Genomic DNA, 26,909 nt, shown 5'->3' with positions numbered 1-26,909 from the left:
GACTCGTTTTCAGTATTGAACCCCGTGAAACACGGTAACTCGAACCACCTTTGCAGGTGGAAGTGTTATAAACTATTTTACCCTAGAAGGAGCGCAGCGGTGTTTGCGGAGCCTCTCCCAAGCTCGCACCCCTGTGAAAGCCGGGCGCCAGGCCGGAGGACGCTAGTACCCATTTTTACCGTTGGGTGTCGGGCGGCGGGTTTCGAAAGAACCACTTCGTCTCTATTTCTGAACCCGAAGCTTTCAAATGTGAGCTTCTTCACCTGTGTTAAAAAATTCTCCTTAGCTCTAATTTTTGTATAAGCAGTTATACCACTTCTATCTGTAACACCTCAACGGCCCTGATAGTTATCAAATAAATAAATAAATAAATAAATAAATAAATAAATAAATAAATAAATAAATAAATAAATAAATAAATAAATAAATAAATAAATAAATAAATAAATAAATAAATAAATAAATAAATAACACTGAACAAGGGTAAAGGGGGGGGGGGGGGAGGGGGAGCCTCAGTTCGCAGGTCGAGCTAACGTTTCAAAAAGTGGACTTGTCTTTGTCTGGGCCCAGACGAAGCAAGTTCCCATGTCGAAACGTTAGCTCGACCTGTGAACTGAGGCTGCCTCCCTCTACCCTTGTTCGATGCTCTTTTCATACCGCATAACCAGACGAAGGCAATTCCACTTGTCGAAACGTTGGCTCGACCTGCAAACTGAGGCTTGCCCCCCTTCTACCCTTTCTAAGTGCTCTTTCATTGCTCACATAGTGTTGCTCTTACTGAAGTGAAAATAAATTTTAAGTATTTTGCGAGCAAATATGCTATTGAGTATTGCATGTTTCTGAAGGAGATTAGTAATTTGAATGTCACTGGATTTGATGACAATGCATCACAAATATCATTATTTTAAATTATACCTGAGGCTATTTTGGAAAAAGTAGACGAGAAGTTGACCACTACTAGCCTTGAATATCGTGTACTGAAAGGGGTTTGTAGAAAATAGGATGATGCTAGATATAAAACAGAAGCAGACTTCGTGTTTGTCAAGAAGGCAGACAAAGACTAGCGGAGTGGGAACAGACGGATTCTGCGAGTTTTTTTCCTTCTTGTGGTTTTTGTTTTATATATTTCATTGCAGCTCACTGCTACGTGACTGCTGTAAGACTGTCGTACCTATAATGACAATGCAGGTAGTTCCACTCTCCTTAGGCAATTCCTGTTCAGGACCATGCAGGGCAACACTCAAGTGCCAGTCTGTAACGTCGTGGACTGCTTGGGTGCCTAAGATACCAGCATTGCACATGAACCGCAGTCTGCATATATTACTGTCAAGGCTTGCTATTTCTGTATAAATGCTTTTCTGAGGCGAAAACCTTTCTAGGCTTATGGAACGAAATCCCGTGCGCTAGAGTTGTGCGCGAGAGCTGTCATATTCCGCGAGATTCCATAAGATTACGTCTCGGCTAGCATTCCAGCCATCTCAAATCAAATCAATCTTTATTTAGCATTCTTCCGCAATTTACAAAAAAAAAGTATCAGGACAAGAACAAAAAAGCTGCTACAAGCCGCTTGAGGAGGTTCTTCTTCCTTTGTCATTCGGCAGTGCGAATTTTCATGTAGACGGTAAACATAGAATAACTACATATTTCAACACACATAGACATAAGTTGTACTTCACAACATCAATAAAGAAATCATTATCATACAAAATATCTCAAATAAATATTCACATATACGAAAGCAAACTCAACAGAAAGCCAAACGAACAAATCATTGTCAATAAAAACAATTACATCGAAATGAATACGCAGTTATTTTAATCAGGTTACCTAAATCAAGCGTTTCATGGTGCAAAAAAAAAAAAAAAAAAGACTTCACTCAAACTACACAACGCCACATTTGAACACGCGCCAAGGAACGCAACACGACAAAAGTGATGGTGTACTGTCCAAACACACTTGCCGGAATAAGTGGGACAGATACTGTCCCTTTACATTCCTGTAAACCAATTATAAGCATATGTTGCACTGCAACGAATGCCGATATGAGGAAAACGATGAGAGGCAAATGATAGAAGAGGAAGGGTAGGCTTTCGCCATTCTCCTCTTTAGAGACTTCTAAGAGACTATCAATATTTTACGTTTTTAGTGCAGAACGTCGTCTTCTTGCCTAACTCTTTTAGGCAATAAAATGTGTGTTCATGAAAGTAAATATGAAGTGTTAGGTTCCTTATGCTTATTTACACACAGAGCAATATTTCCACTGGCAGTATATGTCAGCTAAAGAAGTTGCCATGTATTTGTTAGTCATCACTTACTTTGCATGTCAATATCAGTTGCGACTTTAAGATTTTACTTTCGTGCCTTCGTCACAACCCCTTCTGTTAGCACAATTGTTTGGGATAGCATACTGAAAAGTTCTTATGCACAATTTTTTACAGATAATTTTAACAAGTGCCAATATTGCACAGTCATCGAGCTCTGACTATCGAGCGCGATGGCCGCTGTAGTGTGCTCGAATGTATTAGAAAGGAGCTAAGCTGCGAAAATATCAATTCGAAGCAGATGCTCGCCAAGCTTTTGCCAAATCTTGACCTTTACACAAGCTTGGTCTCCCCTAAGGGGCACAGAAAATGCGGCCGTTGTGCACGCTTGTTAGAGATTTGGAGTGCTTTACTTGCATCTAACGTTTTATTGCATTGCTGAATGGCCAGGACGAAACCTTGCTTGGCTGCACAGGTGAACCAAATAGTGCATGACTGCTTATTGAAATGATCAGGGGATAAGTTACCGAAAAAGCCAAGAACGCCTAGAGTACGCCTTGAAACGAATCTTGCAGGATCTGTTTAGCTAACCTTTAGCATATCGTTGCCACAATTGCAGTAATGCTTCAGACCTTCTACAGCAAAACAATACCTATAACTAGACTTATATTTCATCTTGGCTTGATCTAGCGGAAATGTTTATTAGACGTAATCTAGTTCTTTTTGCGTTCCTTGGGATCTGAAATACAACACCAGCCGCATGAATTCGAGACCATCTAAAGAACCTCTCTTCAAAGCGCTCTAGCATTCATGCACGTGACCGTTCGCAATTGTCTCGCGCGAAAATTTTTTGCTTGAGAAATAGTGAAATGGACCAAAAGCGCTTCACTTTTTTTCAGCATGTTTACTATCGTGGTCTGTATCTTCGCGGTCACTACCGGTCTTAAGCAGTATTTCCGTAAAATTTCTGTGCCCCGCTATCTACCGTAAAACAATTTCAGAGATCTCTGAGGATTATTTCAATTTCCTGCACAAAATTTTAAAACCACTGTTCCGGTTTACCTTTCTTTGTCATTAACCATCCCTTTCGATTCGTCCGCTGTGCTACTTACCAAGGAAAAGACGTCAGAGAATCTCATGTCAAGGTATTTTCATATACACCTTTTTTCTTGATTACTCCTAATCTGGGTCTCATAATTCCAGTGAGATAGCCGAAAGTACCGCCGGAAAGATAGTGTCGTCCTGCCCGACACCCTTCCTCATCGGGATGGTTTACTTACCTTATGCAAGACTATGGTTCGTGTGCACTCGTAATAACTTTCATTACTTTCACTAATGGGTTATCTACATTTTGTTTCCGCAATGTTTGCCTGAAGTCTGTGGATTCTGCTTAATCGGTCTGTCCTGAAAGCAGACTGGTCGTGGGGTGGCGTTGCGTGCTTATTAGCATGAATAGAATAGCGGTTTCGGGTCATGGCGGCGACTTTTCAGCTTAACAATGTGACGAGATCAGTCGACTTCTAAGAGGCGAAGCGAGCAGATTGGTCCAAGCACCAGTCTACGACGGGTACAAACTCCGATGATTGTGTGCCTGTTTTAGTGACTAATCTGAGTTTGTGCACTTATATTATCTCTATGTCTTCTGCAATAATAAGGATACTTAAAGCCGATTAGCGCTCACAAAAACAAGCACGCAATCATTACTGTCACCTGTAGCTGTCGTTTACGGGCGGACCACTGCTGTGTTTTCACGGCCGCGTATAAATGTTTTTGCTATCTGTACAGTTGCAGTCAGTACATCCCATCATTGTCTTAATCTTGACGAGAGCCGCATCGATAGCTGACCTCACCTGTTTTTTTAAAATAAAATTTCACCGCGTATCGCTCATCTGACGTCCGCTCGTTTCCTCGAAGTAACTAACAGGAGTGCGTGCTTAAGCCTGGCCACTCACATCGCCTGTTCGAAGTAAGGCAGCAGAGTCCTGCACCATCCCCCGAAACCAGCTTCTCAATTGCGCTCATGCGCGCTCCGCGCGACGACTAGCCCCAGTACGTCCTGTAGAAAGCCTGTAGAGTTTGGTTATATTCGGTAGGCTTCTCTATGTCCTGGATGACGGTGTCTGATAACATTTAAGAAAACATGCCTGGTTTTATGGTTAAGTCTGAAGTTGTTCTCGTTACGTTAATAACAACGTTAGTTATTTCTAGCATGTTACGGCCAGTTACCTAATCCGTCTACGACTTTTGAAGCAAATGACGTCCCCTTCCTCATGGTTTGAGATAACTTTAGCGTTCTTTCAAAGTGCCGGTAAACTTGCGGTTGGTGATAAGGCATTTCGCATTTGGTGCAGCCAATTAGTTTAGCAGTATTACACCTTGGCGTATTTACATATCACGTTATAGTGACGAAGCTGCATGCACAAAACAGAAGACCAATGTAACAGCACTGAAATCAATTTTTTATTCGGCTGACTAGCGCCCGCAAAATAACTAAGCAACGTTGCGGTGACGATAGCAGCAAATGTGGTCGTAGGTTGTCGAAGGGTGCTCATTTCATTCATAAATGTTCAATTTAATAACAGTGAAACAACATCTAAATACAACCGCAAACGGTAACTAGCATAATTTGGAACATTGTAGAAATGAACACGCGCGGCTGGAATCCTTCGAGATGCATATCGAAGCATCTTCAGCAACACAGGAAATTATAAAGCAGCGTTTGGCGACAGCGAGCATGAACAAAGAGTACACAACCGATGCGCTACAATCACAGTGATTTAGGCCGCATGCCAGCGGTCGTTTAAAAACAACAAATAAAGGTTTGAATGGCTCCCGACAATATCAAAACGAGCATTTAGTGCAACATTTCGCCATGAGAAGAAAAAGCGACAGCACTAGGTGGAATTTGCTACGTACACATTGAAACATGGCGACGTGTATTTCTACATTTTTTTTGAAATAACAATTTGTATTTCCAGATGCACATTGTGTTTTGTGAATCCCGTCTGTAGCGGTTTCAATATATCCTTTATCATTGGTTTCCCGAACACAATGCCGCACAGTTCGAGCAAAACTCTTCACATGCACGAAGGTGGATCCCGTGGTAAAAAACAAAGTACGAAAAATTGACCTCCCAGACACAGGGGTCACGGCAGCCTTGATGTCTGTTTCTTCTGCGCAATGCATTTCGTGTGCTTCGAGAACATACATTCCCAACCTTTTGGTATCTTATTAACTACGGACACCCACTTTGCCAGAAATATTAGGAAACAATAAATCGGTATTTCGTATTCGCGGATATAATGGTTGACAATATTTTAAGGATTGAACAGTTCATCTCCAGCATTTTGTTAAGGAGCCCACGCGTCTCTGCAAACTGCGTGGATGTGATGGGATTAGTAATTGTGGTCCCTTCGGCATTGGCAGAGAAAGTAGACATCCATGATTTCGAATCTCCCATGGTGAACGTCACAAGGGCGGTCATTCGGCGATCTTCGCTGCGTTCGTAATAACGGTGTGGGGTCTTCCTCTGGTTCCCTCACGGCAGTTTGGACAGCTCGTACATGTACGCAGCAAATAGTTTAGCCTGTAAAAGTTGCATAAATGAATGTCATAGTAGAGACTTGAGTCGAGTGAGACAAGATCACATTCTGAAAGTTGAGTATTTCCCTAAAAATGCATACCACAGAGCGGGGACTATTACCTTGGGGATTGAAGAATGAATGCTGGTGTGAAATGCTTTTGAAAACAAACATAGCTAAGCACAAACATTTCGACTACATAACCTTAAGCATACTGCGCAACGACGATATAAGTTTCGCCTCATGTGTATCAGCAGCTTGCACTCAATGCATAAGTATGTACTAGGCCTTTTTTGAACAATGTTTTCTATCGGCAATGATTGTACCTTGTTCCTAGTTTTGAATGTTACATTTTTAGAAAGTATTTGTACCGTAAACTTTTACACGTTGGTTCCGCAGTCTAAGCAGGCACTCAAATACATCACATTACTAAGCTTGTTAGGCACAGTTTGGTTTGAATGAGCAACTTTCGTGAACAAAGAACTGCAACAGTAGTTAGGAGGGTAGATATTTAGGCCAGGTGGTCAGGCATTGGAAAATTAAAAATCGCAGCACACACAAGAACAGTACAGTGACGTAAAGTAGTTATTTTCAGTGAAAGAAAAATGACAGTATTTGCGTGGGAAAATATACATTTACTGCACCTCAGTCTCTTAATAATCAGGTGCTCAGCGTTTGTTGATTGTGAGGCATGGAGTCCAATATAACTACAAAACAGAAGAGTGCACCCGCAAACCTACCATACATTTCCTCGCATAAGGTTAAATTCACTGTGAGCAATAAACAATGATGTACTATAGTTACATTGGTAGCGGCAGTCGCTATAAATAAAAATTTGATCGATATTCTTCACCTGATGCGTCGGTTAATTTGTGATTGATACCGACTTGTTATAGAGCACTGCCATAAAACTATTTCCGCATTTTGGCGCCTCACTCTTTACGTCGCTCGACTACTGAGCCCGGAGACGCAGGTTAAATTCCGGCAGCAGCATCTGCGTTTCCGTAGAAGCGAAACGCAAAGTTTGGTGTACTGCGCTATGCCAGTGCAGGTGAAGAGCCTCACTGGGTAGAAATTATGCGGAACAACTACTACGGTGTTACTCATAAGCTTGAGTCACTCGTGGATATTAATCATCCACAAATTAATCAAAAAGACGAATCATTTTCACGTCCCTCACGCTCATTGTTTCTTCGAAAGACAATGCGTTTAAACGCGCTTGCGGCGGGGGCTAGCTTGCCACAGAATTTTTATCTGTTGTAGGCCGTCATTTCACCGCCACCGTTTCGGTGGTGGACGACGGCTGTTGTTGCGGCGCGCGTCTTTCTCTCCCCCTTCCTTTTCTTTCTTCTCTATTTTCTCTTCTGTCTGCACGAGGCAGCGGAGGTGGCTCAGCTACAGAGCCAGTAGCAGGCCCGCGCATTTTCTTTTCCTTCTTCCTACAGCAACAACAACAACATATACACTGTGGTCAAATGGCGCGGCGTATTTAAGCTTCGAAGCTTTGAGGCTAGAGGCGGACATACTGATGCTGTCTGTATTAATTTCAAGAACCGACTACTAAAGCAAATAATTTTCTTTTGCACTTTATTTCAATTTTCCACGGCTGCCGTGATTCCAACCCTGGGCCATGTATTACTAAGAGTAGAAGGCAGGGGGAGTTGATTTCAAGTACAGTACAATTGTGCGACATTATTCCAGCGCACAAAAACACACCGACGAAGGTAGAAGAGACAACACGAACGCCTGCGTTGGCTCCGGTTGTTCCGGCGTTCGTGTTGTCTCTTCTACCTTCGTTCGTATGTTTTCGTGCACTGGAATAATGTCTCACAATTACACCTTGGATTAGGCAGATGAATAGTGCTGTCATTAAGCCTCGCTGGTGAGGGAAAACGAGGTCATCCAGTACTGGAAGAAAGTAGTGCTTAAACTTCGACTCACGCCGGCGACAAGTTCCTCCACGCGAATGTGCTCGTCCAGTGAGTGGCAGCCCCGACCAGCGGGCGTCATGCTCATCACAATAAGGTCGGAGCACACGTGCTTGTGTAGCAGGGTGGCTGCGCAAGCGGTGCCACCCTCACGGGTCAGGTCTGGTCTCAGGCCGTACACTGAGGAGGAACAAGACATGTGTGCAACACATGGACTAAAGGCATGGACCCCAGCGTTTCGTCTTTCTTTCTATTTGCGAGAAGAATGTAAACAAACGCAAAATTCTTTTGCAGCAGTACACCGAATAAAAATACAACAGCCATGGAATGTATTTTTGCCAATATCCCAGTGAGGAGCTGGTTCCAATGACGGTAGCCTAGTCATTGCCATCCACCCAAGGGGTACCATACGCCTACAAAGGAGATCTGTATGCAAGAAGCTTTTTTTTTTTTTTTTGCAGCCCGCACGATGGACGGAGAAAAAGAAACATTGCCACAACTGGGCTTCGAACCCGTGTCAGTAGAAACAGATCATTTTTCCTGGCTCAGGAAGAGAGCACTATCCTATTGCCGTTTTTATTTATTGCACTAAAAATACAATATTTACACAAGAACCTTCAGCAGTATTCGACCGATGTAACATGAATGAAATTCTTTCAATGACTTTCATGTTTCTAGGTGCGGGAACCAGTCAGGTGCTGGATACAAGCTTTATAACATCGCAATGCCCTACAATAAATTCCTTAAAGTATTCTCTCAATGGTCGTGAGTCAAGATCGGTGCGAGATACACCATCCTACTTCTCTTTATACTATATGCATGCTCGAAATCATCACACGATTACGGAGTATACTGTGCTCGTTTCTATTCAGGAGATATCTGATACTATGAAGGGTTAGCGGAAAATCTTAGGAGTCCCATGGAGGAAGTCACAAAAGAAAATTGAGTCCAAGCAGTCGAAAAAGACGTTCTTGACGGTTTAATCCTTTTTGTGAAGTGGGCAGTAGACTCCGCAAGGCAAAAGTTTTTTTTCTTAGGTGAGTAAATGGTCAAGATAGTTCATTGCTACACTCTAATGCAACGTACACAAATGAAAAATTCACGAGAAAGACAGTACAAGCGCTTCTCTCTATCTCTTCCTTCTCTCTCCTCTTTCTTCGCTTGCAACCATGCTTCGTGTAAAACTGGAACGCACTTTCGAGCTGTGCAGTCAACATCGCGTCATCTTCGCGAGGTCTCAGTTACGACACCTTCTCGCGCAATGCAGGAACCGTTGTTGACTTCATGAAGTTTCATCTGTGCCGCGCCTCCATTTAACATGGATAAATACGTCATACACATGAACCCTGTAGACACGAGCAGCCGGCGACCTCTAACCTACTGTCGGACGAATCCACCAGACAGCTTGATAGAACTCGAAATGATTTCGCAATAATACACCTAAGCATACTTAAGTGAATCGTGCACTTCTTCCACGCCCTCAAGAATGCTTCCGTAATTATGCCAAAACAAGACAGCTAATCAGTAGAAAAAACAGTCATGAAAGAACTGTCTGAGAATTAGGAGCTTTGAAAGCTGCAAAAAAAACAAACAAAAACAAAATGCTTCAACCGTTCCGCTTCATTGTCATTTTACTTTCGTCTCCTGACAATTATTCGTTTGTTGCGCGTACGAGCAGTGTCTTTCCGCCTAATGATAATGAAAAATGTTTTGCATATATGATCCATGCCTCGCTTTAAAGGTCCCTCTCCGCCATTAGACGAGCTCTTAGTATGGCTATTCACCGCCGCAAAGGAAAATAAATTAACACCAGTGATGGCACTACCTTCATCACTATGATCACAGGTCAATATTGGTCAGGATCACTTGCAGAGCCTGCAGTCACACGGAAAAAAGCACCTAGCGTATTTTCATACGTACTAAATGACACAATAATATCTGAGGTTGAAAAATACAAGTACTTGGGCATAACATTAAATAACAAACTTTCATGATCAAGCCCTATTTCCATTACGTGTTCAGCAGCGCTGCGTAAGTTATGGTTCCTGAAAAGGAAACTCTGTAAATTTAAAATTGTAACATATAACGCATTTGTCCGATAAAAATTGGAATATGCAGCAGTTCTATGCAGTTCTTATACTAAAAAGGGTATAACGAATTTAGAGCGTGTCCAAAGGAAAGCCATCAAATTTATCTTTGGGAAATATAAAAGGGAGGATTCCCCTTCTGTATTAGTACATACGAAAAATATCAGAACACTAGAGCACAGGCACAAAGTAAGTCATTTCGAGTTTCTACACAGCATTTAAATCAAAAATCGGCCTTCAGCTCCTTCACCACGTAAAGCTTCTAAGCGTACGCTAAGCACAACACAGACACAACCTATCCCTTATCCCGCTATTTTGTAAACAAAATCTCACATGAACACTTTTTCCGCCGTACTATAAACGAATGGAATTCCATTCCCGTAGAGGTATTACAGCAAAAAAAAAACAAAACAAAAAAACACTTTGCATTAGATTTGGAAACATTTTTACTCCAATAAGCTAGCACAAATGTAGCAGTGCTTGTAACCCACTTTATTGTATGTATTTCAAACTCCTTTACACCGTGATGTTTTTTAAACTTTCTGTTGTTTGGCAGAGCAATTTGCCCATCTGTTTGTAGATTAATATATGCGAATTTTTTCCTCTTGTTTTGTTAGTTATTGTGCCAGTGCGATATTTCATTCGTTTGAGTGACACTGCAACAGTCTGCATCCTTTTCATGACTTTCTGTTGTGATCTGGATTGTCATGCTTTGTATTGTATTGCACCTCCTGCTTTGGCCAGCTTTTGGCCTGCAGTAGAATTAAATGAATGCATGAAACGTGCAGAGCACGGACTTCGAAGTAGTCAAATTTTTGAAGTTTCACATACTGTCCCCGCTTATTTTGTTACTAAAGCTAAAGAAGAATAGAAAGTGTAATGGCTCTACGCCACAAAATAATTCATTAGAACGACTGATGCTGCTATCCGAAATGTCTAGTCGGTTAAGGTAGCTATGTAGGTGTTGGTGAACAGGACGGCGCGTTTAGAGCATAAATGAATCAACCGACAATGTGCCGCTAGTCATGACCTCGCACTGTGTTTTGGCCAGGAAAGTGACTTTGAACGCTTATAAAAACTGAAATCTTATCAACTCTTACACCTCTTATAAGTTATTATAAAAATCAACACAGACTTTAAAAAAAGTAATTTCAGCGCAGGACAGACTTTTCTTTGATGTCATTAATGAGTGCAGAATTCTCCGACACTCTACCACCTTACCGTGGCGCATAGAGGCTTCAGCAGCCTTAAAATGGGAGCTGTAGCGATCGTTGAGCCAGGTTTCGACGCTGTGTGTCATCGTCACCCTGGAAGAAGTTGAGGAGACGTGTCAAGAAACTGCTGCCTTTTGAACCGCACGATATTGTGGACCAGCCCACCCACCACTTACAATCATGAGACCAGCTGCTTGAGCAGGTTTCCGATGAACACAGCAGTGCAACTCATATAAAAACTACCTCTAGGAGATAAATGCCTAATGCAAAGCGTAGAAGTTTTGTTCTTTCCCTGAATCCCGGTCCAAGTGTCCAGAACCAAGTGTCCAGAATGATAAGCAGGATAACAAACAAATGAAGGAGTATCCTGAAGTATTACGGACAGTGACAGCGTTCGTCATGCCTCGCCTCACCTACAGTCTCCCATATCTTAAAACAATCATGACGGAAAGGAACAAGATAGACGCGCTAATCAAGAAGGCATACAAACTCGCTCTGGGATTGCCACCATACACTTCTAATAGCAAGTTTGATGATCTGGGAATGCACTGCACTTTCAAAGAACGCAGCGAAGCTTTGCTCGACTGCCAGATCAGAAGACAGACCAAGACGGGCCGTGCTCTCCTTACGAAACTCGGATATCCCCTCACAGACGACAATAGCGCACAAATCACAAACATCGCACCAGAAATCATGGACACTTTCACGGTCAGACCGCTGCCCAGGAATATAGATCCAGCCAATCATGACGAAAGAAGGAATGAAAGAGCCAGAACCCTTGAAAAACACCTGAACAGAAAGCATCTTGTGATGTACGTCGACGCAGCGAGGTACAAAGCCAGAGAGGTGACCGCAGCCGCGGTCATTGACTCTTGAGGCAAGCTCATATACGGAACTATACGAACCAAATGCATCCGGATGGCGGAACAGGCGGCAATATAGTCCTAGCAATCTCAGAAGCAAACCGAAGACAGCACAGTTACTGAATAATCTCGGACTCGCAAGCCGCCTGTCGAGCCTTCCAAAGCAACAGGATTAGTCGCATAGCAAACAAGTTGCTAGCCGGTCGGTCGGAACAGACCAAGATAGGCAACGCACGATTGTATGGGTCCCTGACACTGAGGGGGAGGGTAACACTAGATTGGATACCGTCGTCCGATGTTTCACTATCCGGGCGGTGAAACCATCTGTAGGGCCTTTCGCAGCCCCAGAATCATAAGGGGAAATAATACGAGCGTTAGGCAGAGGAGTAGATAGTATGCGCTTCCATACACACTAAGCAGAGAGCAAGCGACTCCATTTAGGCGACTACACAATAACAAAGCGAATGTGTCTGGTGCGGAGACGCTGCTACACTATACCACATAATATGGGGATGCAGAGCTAGCTCCCTAATGCCTAAAATAGGCAGCCCTAGTTCTGAGCGGTGGGAACACCTTCTAGCCGACTCGGACGCGCAGCATCAGCTCATGCTGGTGCAGTGAGCCAGAGCCGCTGTTGAGGCGGAAGGATCCCTGGAAAAAGGACTGCCGACCATTCCTTTTTCCTGACCCATTACCCTTAACCCCCAATTTCCCCAATAAAATTTATCAATCAATCAATCAATCAATCAATCAATCAATCAATCAATCAATCAATCAATCAATCAATCAATCAATCAATCAATCAATCAATCAATCAATCAATCAATCAATCAATCGATCGATCGATCGATCGAATCAATCAATCAATCAATCAATCAATCAATCAATCAATCAATCAATCAATCAATCAATCAATCAATCAAAATTGAAACCGAGGGAAATCTCAATTTTATATTGTATAATTGCATGTAGGCCGTTTCTGTCAAAATTGGCCTAATTGTTGTGGACACAAAAAAAATTGCATTTTCTGCGAGCTGCACACCTTATACGAGAAAAAAAAAAGCTCTTTGCGCTGAGATTGACACTGTTCCACTATTAGAACTATAGAAATGAAAAATAAGGCGTTCTCTCCCGTGACGGGAATGTTCTTTCAGAAATTCTAACTTAAATAAAATCCGTTAAGCCCCTTTGGAGACACTATCTACACGTCAAAAGCTCTCCAGCGTGGTCATGTGCTCCGCGCCAAGGCTCTCGCCGCAGGCGAGCTGCTTTCGTAACTCTGTATTTATACTGACAGTTGTGACGACGCCAGAAGCACTGTCAACCTCACACCTTCCTATCACATATACTGTACTTGCGTTAAATAATGAACACAGCTTTAATGGAATGTTCAGTTTTTTTAAAGGAATTTCTCTCCTTAAATTTCTTTAAAAAAGGTCATTTTTGAAGGAGACTTATTTTCACTTGTTTGCCACTGTCTTCACTTCTGCAGAGCAAATATTTCTGCCCGGTGTCTTGACCAAACGTTTTTGCGTCAGTAGCAAGACTATCTACTCTTTCAGCCGAGTGATATGCTCTGAACGTAATGGAACTTAAAGAGGGTGGTTAAAATTGCGGCTGTCCAGTGCACGCACTGTCAGTATATACCGTGGGTCATGCAACATTCATGCAGTCGCATTTGGGAAGCGACCGAGTGTGGTATTTATATGGATTTCATACTTCAGAGACTGCAGATATTAGACGCTGACTACGCAGACTTTTTGTGTGTCCTGTGTCTGTTTCTCTTGTGTGTGTTTCCTGTGCGCTTTATCCTTAGTCAAGCAACGCACCATCTAGCCCAATTTCAAGTTTTGTTAAATCATAAGGATTCAAATATTAGGATTTGCTGGTTTCAATTAATACAAGTGAAGTAGGGGGCGAGCGCCCTTTCCATGCCCTGAATGGCGGTACCAGACGCGGGGCGAAGAGGTGGAGACCCCTCCGAGGTGCGGCGGGAGCTGTAAACAGACCTCATTGCGAAGGCCGTATTAAGAAGAGTTCTCTCCCTCAAGACCAGCAGTGGCCTAGCCAACCCAAAAAGACGACCCGAGAGGTTTCAAAAAATCCTGAAGACGATGATCAACGAATTCGTGCTCCGCATTTTCGTGGACGTTAGTTTAGTGCAAACAAACTTTCGTTGTCTTGCGAAACAACCACTTCCTGCCTAACGTGAAAGAACTTGATCAATTCATACAAAGACAGCATGATGCTGAATGCTGGAACGATTCGCGACTGTCCACACCCCAACCGATTCATTTTCCTGTTCTCACCTGAGCCTGTTGGGGCTCTTCCGCTTGGCGAACTCCCGTTCGAGGTGACTGGTGACGCAGTTGCCGACCTTTTGTGTGGTCTGATTGGGCACAGTTCGGATAGAGAACTTCCCCACCACACGGCCAGGAATCACATATTTCTCACCGGGTGACCAATGCCCACCTTCAATGCCTGTAGGAATAGACAAACGAATATACCGGAGAAGCTTCCTGCAGGGATGCGCAGGGCATATATGTACAATATCAACTTTTTTTCATAAACGCCATTGCGTTCCCTACAGACAGAATTCCGGTAATATGCAAATTAGTGTAATAAAGGCTGCAAGCACTAAGGACTTTAAATCAGAAACGTATGCTCAACTAAATTTCATGTTTCATGGACGGCGAAGTTTCCAGCTCCTAAAGGGCGATTTTCGTGTTATTTAGAAAGAACACGCCGGGTAACTCATAGCGCTAGCCGGTTTTCGCGAAAGTGAAAATTACTTATTAGACGTATTAGTACGAAATTCTACGTTTATGGCCCAAATATCACAAGGATGTACCTCTGACATCTGTTGTTCCGCCCGTATATGGATTACAAGCCTGGAGATGAATATGACACCTTGCAATTACTAACTGCCAGAGCTATGCTTGTGAGGACTACCGGGCACACACACAAGGAGAGGGCAGCTCCACTGCTTACTGACTTGTGGCCATTTGCACATTCAAATGAGCTGTATTGATCTAACGCAGTCTCATTGGCAACACCAATACGGAGACGTCCTTCGAAGAGGGCAAAATATAGCGAGATTGACCGTGCCGGCTATGTGATATGGCCGAGGGCTATTTGATCGACGGTTGGTGTGGCGAGCGGAGACAACTTGTCACGGACGAATTTACAGTACCTGTCACCTTGAACAGCGCTGGAGATGGGATTCAGACTCCCTACGACTATAAGGCCCCGAGTGAGAGAGGCTACTCTTAGTCCTTGGAGACCTATTCCTATGCCTTCGTTAAATTGGAATTTTATTATCTATGCCAACAATTTGGGTAGCCTTAAGACATGCTCCCCTAGACGAGAACGGCTCTGGCAGTTGGAAGCTGGCAGGTGATATGACCAGGCACTGTTTGATCGCCAGCAACTTGTGACAGCTCTTTACAAATACTGTGATGTAAATAATTTTGTTTTCGCATTTTTACGCATAGTAGTGTTGTTAATCTATGCCTATTATTAAACTCGCACAGTGGTATGGACTCAGGAAGAAAACATCGTCTAAAGACGAATAGTGCCTTCTCTTGCGCGGCTAAATTTTTAATGTTCTTATCAAACACCTCAGTCAAATGAACAGAAACGACTTTCTATGTTTTTATTTCGAGTGATTCTAACAATCGTATAGGCGCAGTAAACATCGTCGTCTTCGTGAATTTCTGGCTGCAACACCTTCTCGTGCTATGCAGTGATCATCGTGGCCTTCATGAAGTTTCCTCTGCACGCCTCCTTCATTTTGACATAAATATACGCCATACACATACGCCGCGTCGACAAGTGCAGATGAGGACCTCTAGACATCTAGCCTACATTCGTTCGAAGACTACAGGACTTTAAAAATATAGAACTTCGATATGTGGAAAAAATAATATTTAAGGTAATATCACACTATATGATACATCGATGTCAGCGGTACTACTGAAACACAAATATCGCGTAAAGAGAACAGTTATCAAGTAGCACAAAATTCTCCGTTTCGGTTCCTTCGCGCGCCGGTTTCACGAACGAAGGTCTCAAGCTAGGCTTGGCAATCATGTGTATCGCGAATTTTGCCTTTCTGCGTGGCTGCTAGCAAATAGATCGAATAAAAATAATGCCACTTTTTGTGCTTTGAGTAACCCGTGCTGCCTTGTCTGATAGAGCGCACTATTGGAGCCTTCTCACGACAGTCGCTAGAGAAGAGCAACGATAAAGGTAAGACTGCATATTAACAAATTAAAAGTCATCGAATCTTATGCTGTATTGCTCCTGTTAATTTTGTGGCGCGCTTTCTACTGCACCACCGAAGCAAAATTCCTCGCAAGTGTGGGCATCTGAGAATGGAGCGATTTGAACGAAGGAATGTTAGGGAAATTAGTGGCTGCAAATGGTGACTCTAGCCTAGTACTACGCACAGAAGGAGAAGGTGATCAACGAAAGCAGCAGAACGCAAAGGGGAGGGGAACTCGGATTGTGCAATCAGACTGCAAGAAATTTCTAGGACAGCACATTTTGTCACGTACACAGAGAAGACCAGCAGTTTCTCGAAAGTTATCAAAAGCTCAGTATATGCTTGAACGCTCACGGGCATGCAATTCGCGGGCTTTGAGTGTTGTAGTCCACGTGGGCACAAGTACATCACGCACGCACGGTTGTTAGATGAGCGTGTATGCCAGCGTCACGTAAAGTAGCTTATCTGAAAATAGCTTCTGAATGAAAGCCTGAAAATATATCAGGCTACGAAGACAGCTATGAAGACTGCTGCGATCCTCTTTCAACAGCGTCTTCTTACCATGTATGGTGAGTGCTGGATATCGCCAAAGACGCATCAGCAGTTGCACCTTGTCATCAGTGGTGAGGTGCCAGATGCCCATTTTCTCCTGATACTCGTCCTGTGGTTAAGAGATTGCATGCACTCTTGTTAAGGTCGGGATTTACCATACGGGTTTGGCATCTAAACTAAAAGAAAATTTATCTATAAAATTTGTATCAAAACTTCATAACAAAAGTAAAAATATACAGTTTAGTTAAGGCTGTCTAACGTTCCATAGCGACTCAGGCTATGAAAGACTCCGCAAGGGAGGGCAATAGAATTGTCGACCATCTGGGGTTCTTTAACGTGCACTGGCATCGCACAACACATGGAAGTCTTGCTTTTCGCCTCCATCGAAAACAGGCTGCCGCGGCCAGGATCCGATCCCTCGTCCTTGGATCAGCAATCAAGCGCCATAACCGCTGACCCACCGCGTCTCAATAGCTGGGTCAGTAAGGGCACCGGACACGATATTATGTATGACATATGGCTGAGCTTCCACACTACTCCAACCGCCTTCTTCCGATGTGATATAACAAGACAACACTATCCCTCAACTCCAACTAGACTAGAGGTTTTGTCACGACAACACTGGTACTAAAATACTACCACTTTTAAAGGCATTTTCATCATTGCCTTACGTGTATTAAATGCTAAAATTAAAAATCAGCGTGAGCTTCAGAAAACCCACCGACGGCACAATAATGTTTATTTCGTACGTCCATCCACACTCGTGGTCTGTGGTTCAAAGGCATATTGGCATTATGTTACCTAACTGTCCAGATTTCGGCTTATCGTGTTTGTCTGTGATTTCAGACGCTCACCGTGTCGAAATTTACACGTTCATAAAACTTCCACTCGAAGTCCGTTATGGGAGCAACGTCGTCGTAGATGCCTTCCACGGTGATGTGGCCACGAGGACCCATGATGCTGTCCAGGAGGTAGACGAGGTCAGACATTGCCTCCATCCTGCATTGCGCACACAGAACTACAGTGCGATAGCCTTCAGATGTTTTTCTACACGTAGAACACGCTGAAGTTCTTTTCCTAGCCATGCATCGAAAGATGAGATAAAAAAATTGGCTGTAAAATCCATGCTACGCTTTCACTGCAGGAATTTCACTGCAGGAATTCATTCGTGTTGACCCATGTTCTGTTTACGGAAAGTACAGGTTTTGAGGAAACGTGGTTTTATAACGCATGTCTTAGGTGCAGTCGCGGCCAGGAGAGCGAGTAACGGCATGTGATAACACACATAATTCGTGCACGGTTACACCGACGAGTCGTGCAACGATGTAATCAATGCAAAATGCACTTCTGGTAGTGGCCTGAAGTAAGTTAGTAACATTAGATTCTATTAGCTCGCGCATGAATACTGACAACTGTGAAATATTAGCGTCGACATTATTTAAACATGTGGAAAATGATGAGGAGAGTGTCAGGTCCTTGCGCAGTGCTTGTGTGTAATACTCGCTTAGCTGTCTATCGAGGGCTCTCGCCTGCATCTTGGGAAGGCGCTCTTGGTCTCGCTGATCGCCGACATCTACAGTAGGCGCTCTCGCTCGTTGGTTCCGAAGGCTTTTTGTTCGCGCTGCTCTTTGAGTTTCAAACCTCTCGCTTGTCGTGTTTGAAGGCGTTGTTGTCCTTGCTTCTCGTCTATCCTATGCATGCACATGTGGCTTATCAAGGCAATCATCTCTGCGATCGGCAGCAGCACTCGTGAAAGGTTTCTCCGAAGACGACGTCATTATGTGAGGTCATAGCTTGGGGCAGCTGATGTGTGGGACAACCGAAAGGAGAAAATTTAGTGTTGTAAAATAAAACTGCGGAAATGACAGCATGGAGTCAAGAAGGCAACACTGGTCGTTCAAGTGCAAGCCGAGTATACGGCCACTTTTTGGTAACGTGGCCCCGTCTGGCGCTATTATCGCAATTCGAACAAGAATGCAGTTTGAAACCCGTTTGATAAATGGCGCCACTGGTTTAATTAGGTGCCGACCACGGTGTCTCTGCGTACGTGCTGAACCTGTCCCAAACTGACAATCTGGTGTCTTCGCAATGTCGTTTTTGAATGAAGTTAATCAAAAATACTATTCACAGTGCGTATCCTTTCATCTGATGTTTTTTGATAATACAGTAACAAACGAGCAATTCAAAAAACACCTGTAATAGTCGCTAGTGCACTTATTGACATTGTTTTGCCTTGGTGGACGAAACCCATGACGGACAAAAGCAGGTTAAACTGTAGGCGTTAAATGCATTCCTGCATTAACAGTCCTGCAGTAATATTCCTACAGCTCACGAGGGTGTTCCACATTAATACTGATACTAAAATGTTTGTATGTGTTATCATGGTTATTACCTCGTGATATCGTTGTGCTATAGATGAAACCTTTTTGCTGGTTGTGGCGCTGAATAATGTGCTCGACGCCTGCTGCTCATATTATTTAACCTGCATTGCACACATTTACAAAATGAAAGCTTTGCGTGCTACCTGAGTAAAGACTAACAGCAACGCTTCAAAAAGATTGTGCCTTGTGGTCACTAAAGATAACCACAGCAGTAAAGCCCTAGGACTGATAACCAGCAATAAAGAAGCTTCACGTTTCACCCATCGTTAGTTTAAACATTCAATACGTAGCACTGTGGAGGGCCGAAATCTCAAAATAAAGAAGCATTACAACAAATGGTGAGGGGGGGGGGGGGGGGCATGCGAAGCACCAAATATTGAGACAAAGTGGGACGTTAAAATGCCACACTTAAGCTACCCCAACATTACGCTACTGTTCAAAACGCAAGACACCGCGCTCGGGCTTGTAACTATGTGATCAAAACGTCAAGCAAACATAATCATCAAATCAATTAAGAAAGGTGATCAGGTTGGCACCAAAATTTGTCTTCTGCGTGTGAAGATCTACGGACCCATATCAAATATTGCTGATATTTCAAAATTAGTTGCCTCCTCAGGAGTTGATGGTACAGTAATAAAAGAAGGCCTTCTACGCACACTATATTGTTTTCACACAAAAACGGCTGGCATATATATAGCGGAATGACAGCATAGGGGATAAGTACTAGCCCAGCGGCCGCGCGCGCGCTAGGGGCAAACTTGCAACGCGTGGTGGTGTCATCATGGACGGCACCACTTCTAACCCAGGAGGGTAATGGGGTTGCCGATTTCTTGGGTGGCCCCACGTAACACGGGGTTGACCTTAGGACTAACGTCATGTATTGCTTGGGTGGTGGGGTTTTATTAGAGGAATAATTACGTTTTCCCCGCTTTGTCGCGGCTGACTGTCCAAACCACCGATCCTAATATCGCGATTGCGTGCTCTCCGTGCACATGCCGACCACGGCGGGCCGTGATTTTGGGAACAAAGGAACAACACGTGCTGAAAAGAAATAGGGATTTATTGCTGTAATAAAAACATCAGCAAGCAATAACATACGCTAATGAAAAGGTCGTCCGGTTCGCCAGCAAGGTTACGGGCGGATGTTCGCCCACGCTAGGGCAGGGAATAAACTCCAAGGCCAGACAGATCCTGCAAGCTGGAAAAGTCCCCTGAGACTTCGCCTCATCAGTGGCTGCGGAGTCCCGCGAGGCTGAGTCTGTTCGTGTCGAGTTCTGATGCCAAGGCCTCTGACTTTCTTTGCGTGCGCAGTGACGAAGCCGCCGGTGGCGCTTGTGCAGCCACGACTCTAGCGTCATTTCTGGATAGTTAATGGTAACTACTGCGGAGAAAACCTGACTTTAAAAGGAACGAAGGGGGATTGTTCCCGAAAGGCGGCAATCCAGCATGTTGAATACTGATTCGGTCTTAGAAAATTTTCGAACTCACGTGATACATATGCCACCTTGTATTTGGAGCCGGCAAAAACCGAGAGAAATCGCCAAGCATGATGAGGGCTTACGGTCCTAAGCATACCCTATTCGTTTATTAGAAATTAAAGGCTCCAGTAGGTAAAATGTATGTTCTTTTTCTTTGTTGGAATGTTCCTAACACTTTCCGTCATGTATTTCGCTGTGGAAACAGAAAAACAACCGTACTTCAATGTCGTATCGTAAAGGTGACAGCAACGAAGCAATCGACTGCTCTACAACCGTTCTGAATTCTTTCTCCAATTCCTCGTTCTCTCCGCGTGCGCTCGTGCAACCACACTTTGTCTTTATCACATTTTAGCCGCGCTTAAAACAATGATGGCCAATGGTTAAAGTTCACTAATGCATTACACAGTCTTGGAACCTCGCGGAAAGTTTCTTTTCATGTGTGCGTCTACGGGGCGCAGGAAGAGAAGTAGAAGTTGCTACTGTTGCGGCACACGTGGGTTGAGGAGGGCCTGTTGGTTCTGTACTGGGCGAAACCGAGCTAGAGGCGGTTTCCTGGCTAACCTCAGCAGTATTGGCGTTAGGCGAGGTTCTACTCTGTGGGGTTGTGAAGATTGAAATTTGGTCCATGTTTCCGGGAAGTGAACTTGTCGACACTGGCGTGCAGACATGTCACCCGCGTCTTTACAACATGACGCATCATTACGCATGCTGATTTCCACAAGCACGCTGGACTTACGTTGTGCCACCGTAGATGCCAGAGTGCAGGTCTGACCTGGCTCCGGTCACCTCTACCTGGAAGTAGCATACTCCTCTGAAAATAGCAAACAAAATACATGCTATCGTATTTCACGCCACTGTGAGCCGAGAATACATGTCATTACAGCGCACAGAATGGTTTGGATAGTATATTTGCGGGGTGCGCACAATCCTCTCGCAGAACGTGCGTCTTTATTAGAGAGTTTTAGTACTGCGTATGTAAGCAATCGCACAACCCTTGCGTACGCAGGCGGCCTGCGTGCTGCTTACTGCGCATGCGTCATACGCAGCACGATTCTTGCGTACTGCGTATACTTTGCTTGCAAGCGCAGAAATTCCTACCTCTGCGTGCGTTCGCTGAACCGTGTTGCTCTCGTGTATGAGAAGGCTCGACAGACGCGTTTGGTTATATAGCCGCGCATGATACACGCAGCACATTTGTTTCTTTTTTTTTTTTAAATTTATTTGGCGTTTCGCGAGAAGTAAAAATTTCGAATTCATTGGTTGCCCCGCAGTAGAGGGCACGAATTGCAAATTGTGCCTTATGCGACGCACCAATTGTTTTCTATGAATACACTGCGCGAACGCTCCAACTTCTAGCTGGTGTATTTCGTCGCCAGGATCGCTGAAACCTGAAGCAGTAAGTACTGTTTCCCATGGGGCTTTACACCTATTGACAAACGCCGTGTTTACAAACAAATGAGGCGCTCGCGATCCCGCCGAAGACTGGGGGTGAAATGTATTGGCTTACCATCCATGAGAATATGTAGAAGCGAAAGTTTTCAAAGCCGTTTGATGTCTTCACGGGTCAGCTATGATGTTTTTTTTTTGGTATAGAGCAACTACAAACATACTAGAACAGACTGAAAATATTCAATGCAATTTCAAAGACGGAATGTTCAAAGACGGAATTTCAAAGACGGAATGTAACGCTGTGAGACTTATAGGAGTACGAGTTGTTAGGGCCCTTCGGAAACATGTTAACACAGCTTACTGCAGTATCTTTCACGTTTAGTACAGTGCCAATGCTCACTGCCTATCAATAAAAGTTGGCGTGTGATTTGAATAAATGTGTGACAAAATATTCTAAGTCATTCTGCGGGTAATCTATTTATAAACACCGCTAAAATATGTGTTGTGAAGCCGCACATACCGCATACACGCTCGCTATGCGCTGGGTGCTTCTCCCAATCGCGGAAGCTTCTCGTATACGTACAGCTGCCGTATGTACTAAATTTTCTTAGTACTTGTCATTCAAAGTAAGCAGCTCATAGACAAAACTACATTCAAAAAGCATTTTTAAACGTCGGAAGAGAACGGTCCATTGTAGCAGACGGTGGCGAAGCCGAAGCTCTATTCGATCGCAGACGACGCCGGCGACCGCGAACGATATTCGTGTGAGCAGACGTACTGTTGGTCGTCTGCTGCTGTGCATGGTTTGTTTTTCGTGCCGAGTGATGACTACCTTATGCTTAAAAGCTTTTATAATTTGAGCGGCCGCATTTAAGAGGGAACGTTGAAGCTCTCGGAAGAGCGGACAGCCAGATTTCAGGCTTATGTATACGTCTTTACAACGCAGACTTATTGAGGCGCGTTAAATATTGTTTGGCTCCAAAAAGGCTGTAGCATATTTTGTCATACTTTTTCTTCAAACAATTCGCTAATTTTTCACCATCTGCCGTGCTCACTGGTGCTGGCCTGAACCGGAAAATTATTTTGGTAAGCTTTCTTTGCATATGTTTCCATGGGCCATGCTCCCGACGTTTACGGCATACGTTTCGTGGCATTTTAAATATACTCCGCCTCTTTAATGAGGCTTCATATAGTTTTGCAATGTATTCTCCGAGGTTCATAGTTACTTTGCACTGAATGATGACATTATAGGCGCACTGTGAACTCAGAAAAATGCTTTGACATGACATCGTTTCTTTCGGAAAAACGGCTTGCTTCTTCGTATTTCAATTTTGCACGGGGCTGTATTGTAATTTTTTCTTTCTACTACGTTTGAAGGGGGCAGTGTCCCTATTCGACCAAAGTTATTCATTATATCCTCATCCTCTGCAACAACGACGAACCAAAGCAGCACCTTTGCAGCATGGGTTCCATCTCTCGCCTGTTGGAAAAACAAAGAAGCAGGAGTTCCTGCGCTGGAAAATTCAGTTTTTGGATGGCTGCGAGATGGCACTACGCAGGCCACTGCGCTTGCCGTGTTAGGTTTCGACCCCTGCGTAGGTATGCGCTTCCGCGCTACTATAAGTCTTTCTGTGGCACGTATGCGATCATGCCATAGCGTTCCGCAAAGTACGTGGGCTGTGCGTACGAATTAAAAGACACTAAAATGCAATCATATTTAACAATAAAGGTCAGGAAAAGAAAATTTAGCATTGTATTTTTTTACAGTTTGCAAAATTTGAGCGATAAAAGTCTGATTGGTTTTTGCGATAGTTTCACATGCTTTCATCTGCTGTACGTTATCTTATTTTACAATTCGCAGCTTGTATAATCCTTTTCATCTGCGCGCTGTAGTGGATAGCATTTATTGTGTGCTGGTCGGTGGATAGCGCGCAAGAAACTCGATTCTCGGAGCAGTCGGCTGTTAAGAGGCAATTTCCTGGCGTTCAAGCGGACACCCGACACCACCAGAGAAGCCAACGCTATTGCGAAAGCGTGCTGACCTTCGCTCTAAAGAAAAACAACACAGCGACGAAAACCGTACACTTTCACATGCTTAACTCCCTTCAGTTATTCTGCCAACTAGGTGCAATAGTTAAGCAAGCACGCAGCGTGATCCACACCATGCTATCTACCGCTGTCTCGTGTGCCAGCTTCAGCCTGATGCCACCATCGTGTGTTAAACAAGATGCTGAAAGGGATAAAGAATTTCGTTTGTATGTGAGTAACATATATTTTTTTTTAAATTTAAAATGGGTGCATTTTCTCGTCTGGGCTCTTTTTTTTTTTCAGCTGTATTCCTGTAAATATTTCACGCCTTGCTCGGTAGGGCTCGCCACCACTTTGACCAACCTTCTAAATATGTGTAACAGTCGCTTAAACTTCCCAAGCGAGTTAGGAAATATTTAACTAGCAATACTGAATTGCGGCGCAGCATCATTCCATGCACCGAATCGCACTGTATGCACTGTGATTGATCTGCAACGCGTGCGACCATCAACATTGCCAGGTTGGTATACTCCGCAGTTCGCTCTACATTTAGTCCACTAGTCGCGTGAATAATATGCTGAATACCGTGCGCGAAGTAGCATCATGGCTGCGAAGACGATTACCAAAGGCGTGGGGAGCGTTTACACGGGAGTGCCGCCGCCGCCGCTTTCGCTGTAATCTTGGTTATACGAAATATGTGTTCTTCAGCTGCTCTTTAGCCTCACGACAATTTGAATGCCTTCTCGGAGCCAGCATTTCTGATAGTTAGTGGGAAAGCTGACAACGTCTTAGCTATTTATGTGTACTGATATAAGGTTTTATACCGGTCTAAGTTTGACATCTTGTCCTGCAGGCAATAAAGTTAAGCAATAAAGTCAGCGCTCTGTCCTATCCTATTCTTCTTTTCCTCTGATTGTGTTTGCGCTGCTGATACATATGGATCGTTACCAACTAGCCCGACAGATCGTGTTAGGCAATAAAGATCGGATCTGGATGTCATTTACTGGACGCGCCAGGACGCGTATTCGCTCGTAGAACAAATGCGCCATTCTCATCGGTAGAGCCGATTCTCCAGTTTAACTTTATCCACGGTTGTCACCATGTCTTTTGTACTGATTTTATTCTTACGCTCCTTGCTGGTGTTCTTCCACATATTGGGAACACACTGATGCCGTTCTAGGAAAATGTTCCGGACTAGCGCTGAGGTTGCACCACAAGGCGCTACATACGAAACATTTTGTCCAAGCTTATTATTAAAACGGCTCATAGAGCAATCTCGCATTTAAAACGTTGGCGAACCCTCGGAGAAGCCCTATAAGCCCTAGATTTCAAAGAGCAAGAATTCTTCAGCGCGAGCCATCATGTTCCCTCTACGCACTGAAAAGATGCATCCTCCCGAGGTAATATAAGGATCATCACTAAAAACTATATAGCGAATAGGCCTTCCCAGAGGTCTATGCACATGAAACGCATTAGGAAAACGTGAACAGCGGTCAGAACTTCTGGGCAGTGGAAGGTCTGTCGCTTTGAACATTGTACATGAAATGCTATTGAAGCTGACTTGCCTGAGGCCATACGTAATGGACGGCGTGTGGGCGGTCAGCCAGAAACCGTCCGATATACATGCGAAGTTGATGTCACTAAAGAAGTCGCTTTTGCCGTTCGCTGCCAGGTAGCGTCCAAGGCCAGGAGAACCGATCTCTTCCGTGCTGTCCATTAGGAACTGCGTGAATACCAGGATGGTGCAATAGGTTGAAAGCAAAAGGCACGTAAAATAATGTTTTGCAATGGTGTCTACGCGAAAAGTCTCATGTCTAGCATTCATGCACATAGCGCGGTGGAGTAAGGACAAATTAAGGACACGCACCACAAAACGCTATTTACCTTTTTTTCTTTTTTGCGAAAGAAAGGTGAAATCTGCACTTCTTAAAAGCTTTTTACTGTGTAGTGAAAGTACCGTTGGTTTTTAGAGCAGTCAGTTAATATATACACTTTCTGTTTCTATCAGGCTTCACAACGAGAATTCACTACACACGCACGCACGCACGCACGCACGCACACACACACACACACACACACACACACACACACACACACACACACACACACACACACACACACACACACACACACACACACACACACACACACACACACACACGCACACACGCACGCACACACGCACCCACGCACGCACGCACACACACACACACACACACACACACACACACACACACACACACACACACACACACACACACACACACACACACACACACACACACACACACACACACACACACACACACACACACACACACACACACACACACACACACACACACACACACACACACACACACACACACACACACACACACACACACACACACACACACACACACACACACACACACACATATATATATATATATATATATATATATATATATATATATATATATATATATATATATATATATATATATATATATATATATATATATATATATATATATATCAGTTCAGTTCAGGCGTTCAGTCGTGTCCGACTCTTCGTGACCCTATGGACCATGTCACGCCACGCTTTCCGGTCTCTCACTATCTTCTTAACATCACATAGCTTCATCTGCAATGCCTCGAGAATGCCATCTAACCATCGCGTTCGCTGCCTACCCCTTCTCCGGCGACCCTCAACCTTTCCCAACATCAAATCTTTCTCCAGCGACTCCTCTCTTCTCATCAGATGACCAAAGTAGCTGAGCTTTAACTTTAGAATTTGACCCTCCAATGAGCAGTCAGGGTTTATGGTCGACAACATCGACTGATTTGATCTTCTGGCAGTCCAAGGAACTCTTAAGAGTCTTCGCCAGCACCACA

General features: G+C 43.9%; 1 protein-coding gene across 1 annotated transcript in view; it reads right to left on the bottom strand.

Annotated features, from left to right (window-relative positions):
* Positions 1–5,799: 5,799 nt before the first annotated feature.
* The window catches only part of LOC146190486 (cytosolic non-specific dipeptidase-like), a 34,020-nt gene continuing 12,910 nt past the window's right edge, over positions 5,800–26,909 (bottom strand). The window contains exons 6-13 of the mRNA XM_084600174.1: positions 25,595–25,752; positions 21,349–21,423; positions 17,602–17,752; positions 16,763–16,856; positions 14,244–14,415; positions 11,079–11,164; positions 7,784–7,950; positions 5,800–5,847 (exon numbers count right to left, since the gene is read on the bottom strand). Of these exons, the coding sequence (XP_084456300.1) occupies positions 5,800–5,847; positions 7,784–7,950; positions 11,079–11,164; positions 14,244–14,415; positions 16,763–16,856; positions 17,602–17,752; positions 21,349–21,423; positions 25,595–25,752 (951 nt within the window). The remainder of the gene's footprint in view (positions 5,848–7,783; positions 7,951–11,078; positions 11,165–14,243; positions 14,416–16,762; positions 16,857–17,601; positions 17,753–21,348; positions 21,424–25,594; positions 25,753–26,909) is intronic.

The sequence above is a fragment of the Amblyomma maculatum genome, chromosome 4 (genome assembly GCF_055883805.1).
Source record: "Amblyomma maculatum isolate TAMU_Amacu chromosome 4, ASM5588380v1, whole genome shotgun sequence".
NCBI lineage: Eukaryota > Metazoa > Arthropoda > Arachnida > Ixodida > Ixodidae > Amblyomma > Amblyomma maculatum.
The sequence above is the reverse complement of the archived record's forward strand: the minus strand, read 5'-3'. Positions and strand labels throughout refer to the sequence as shown.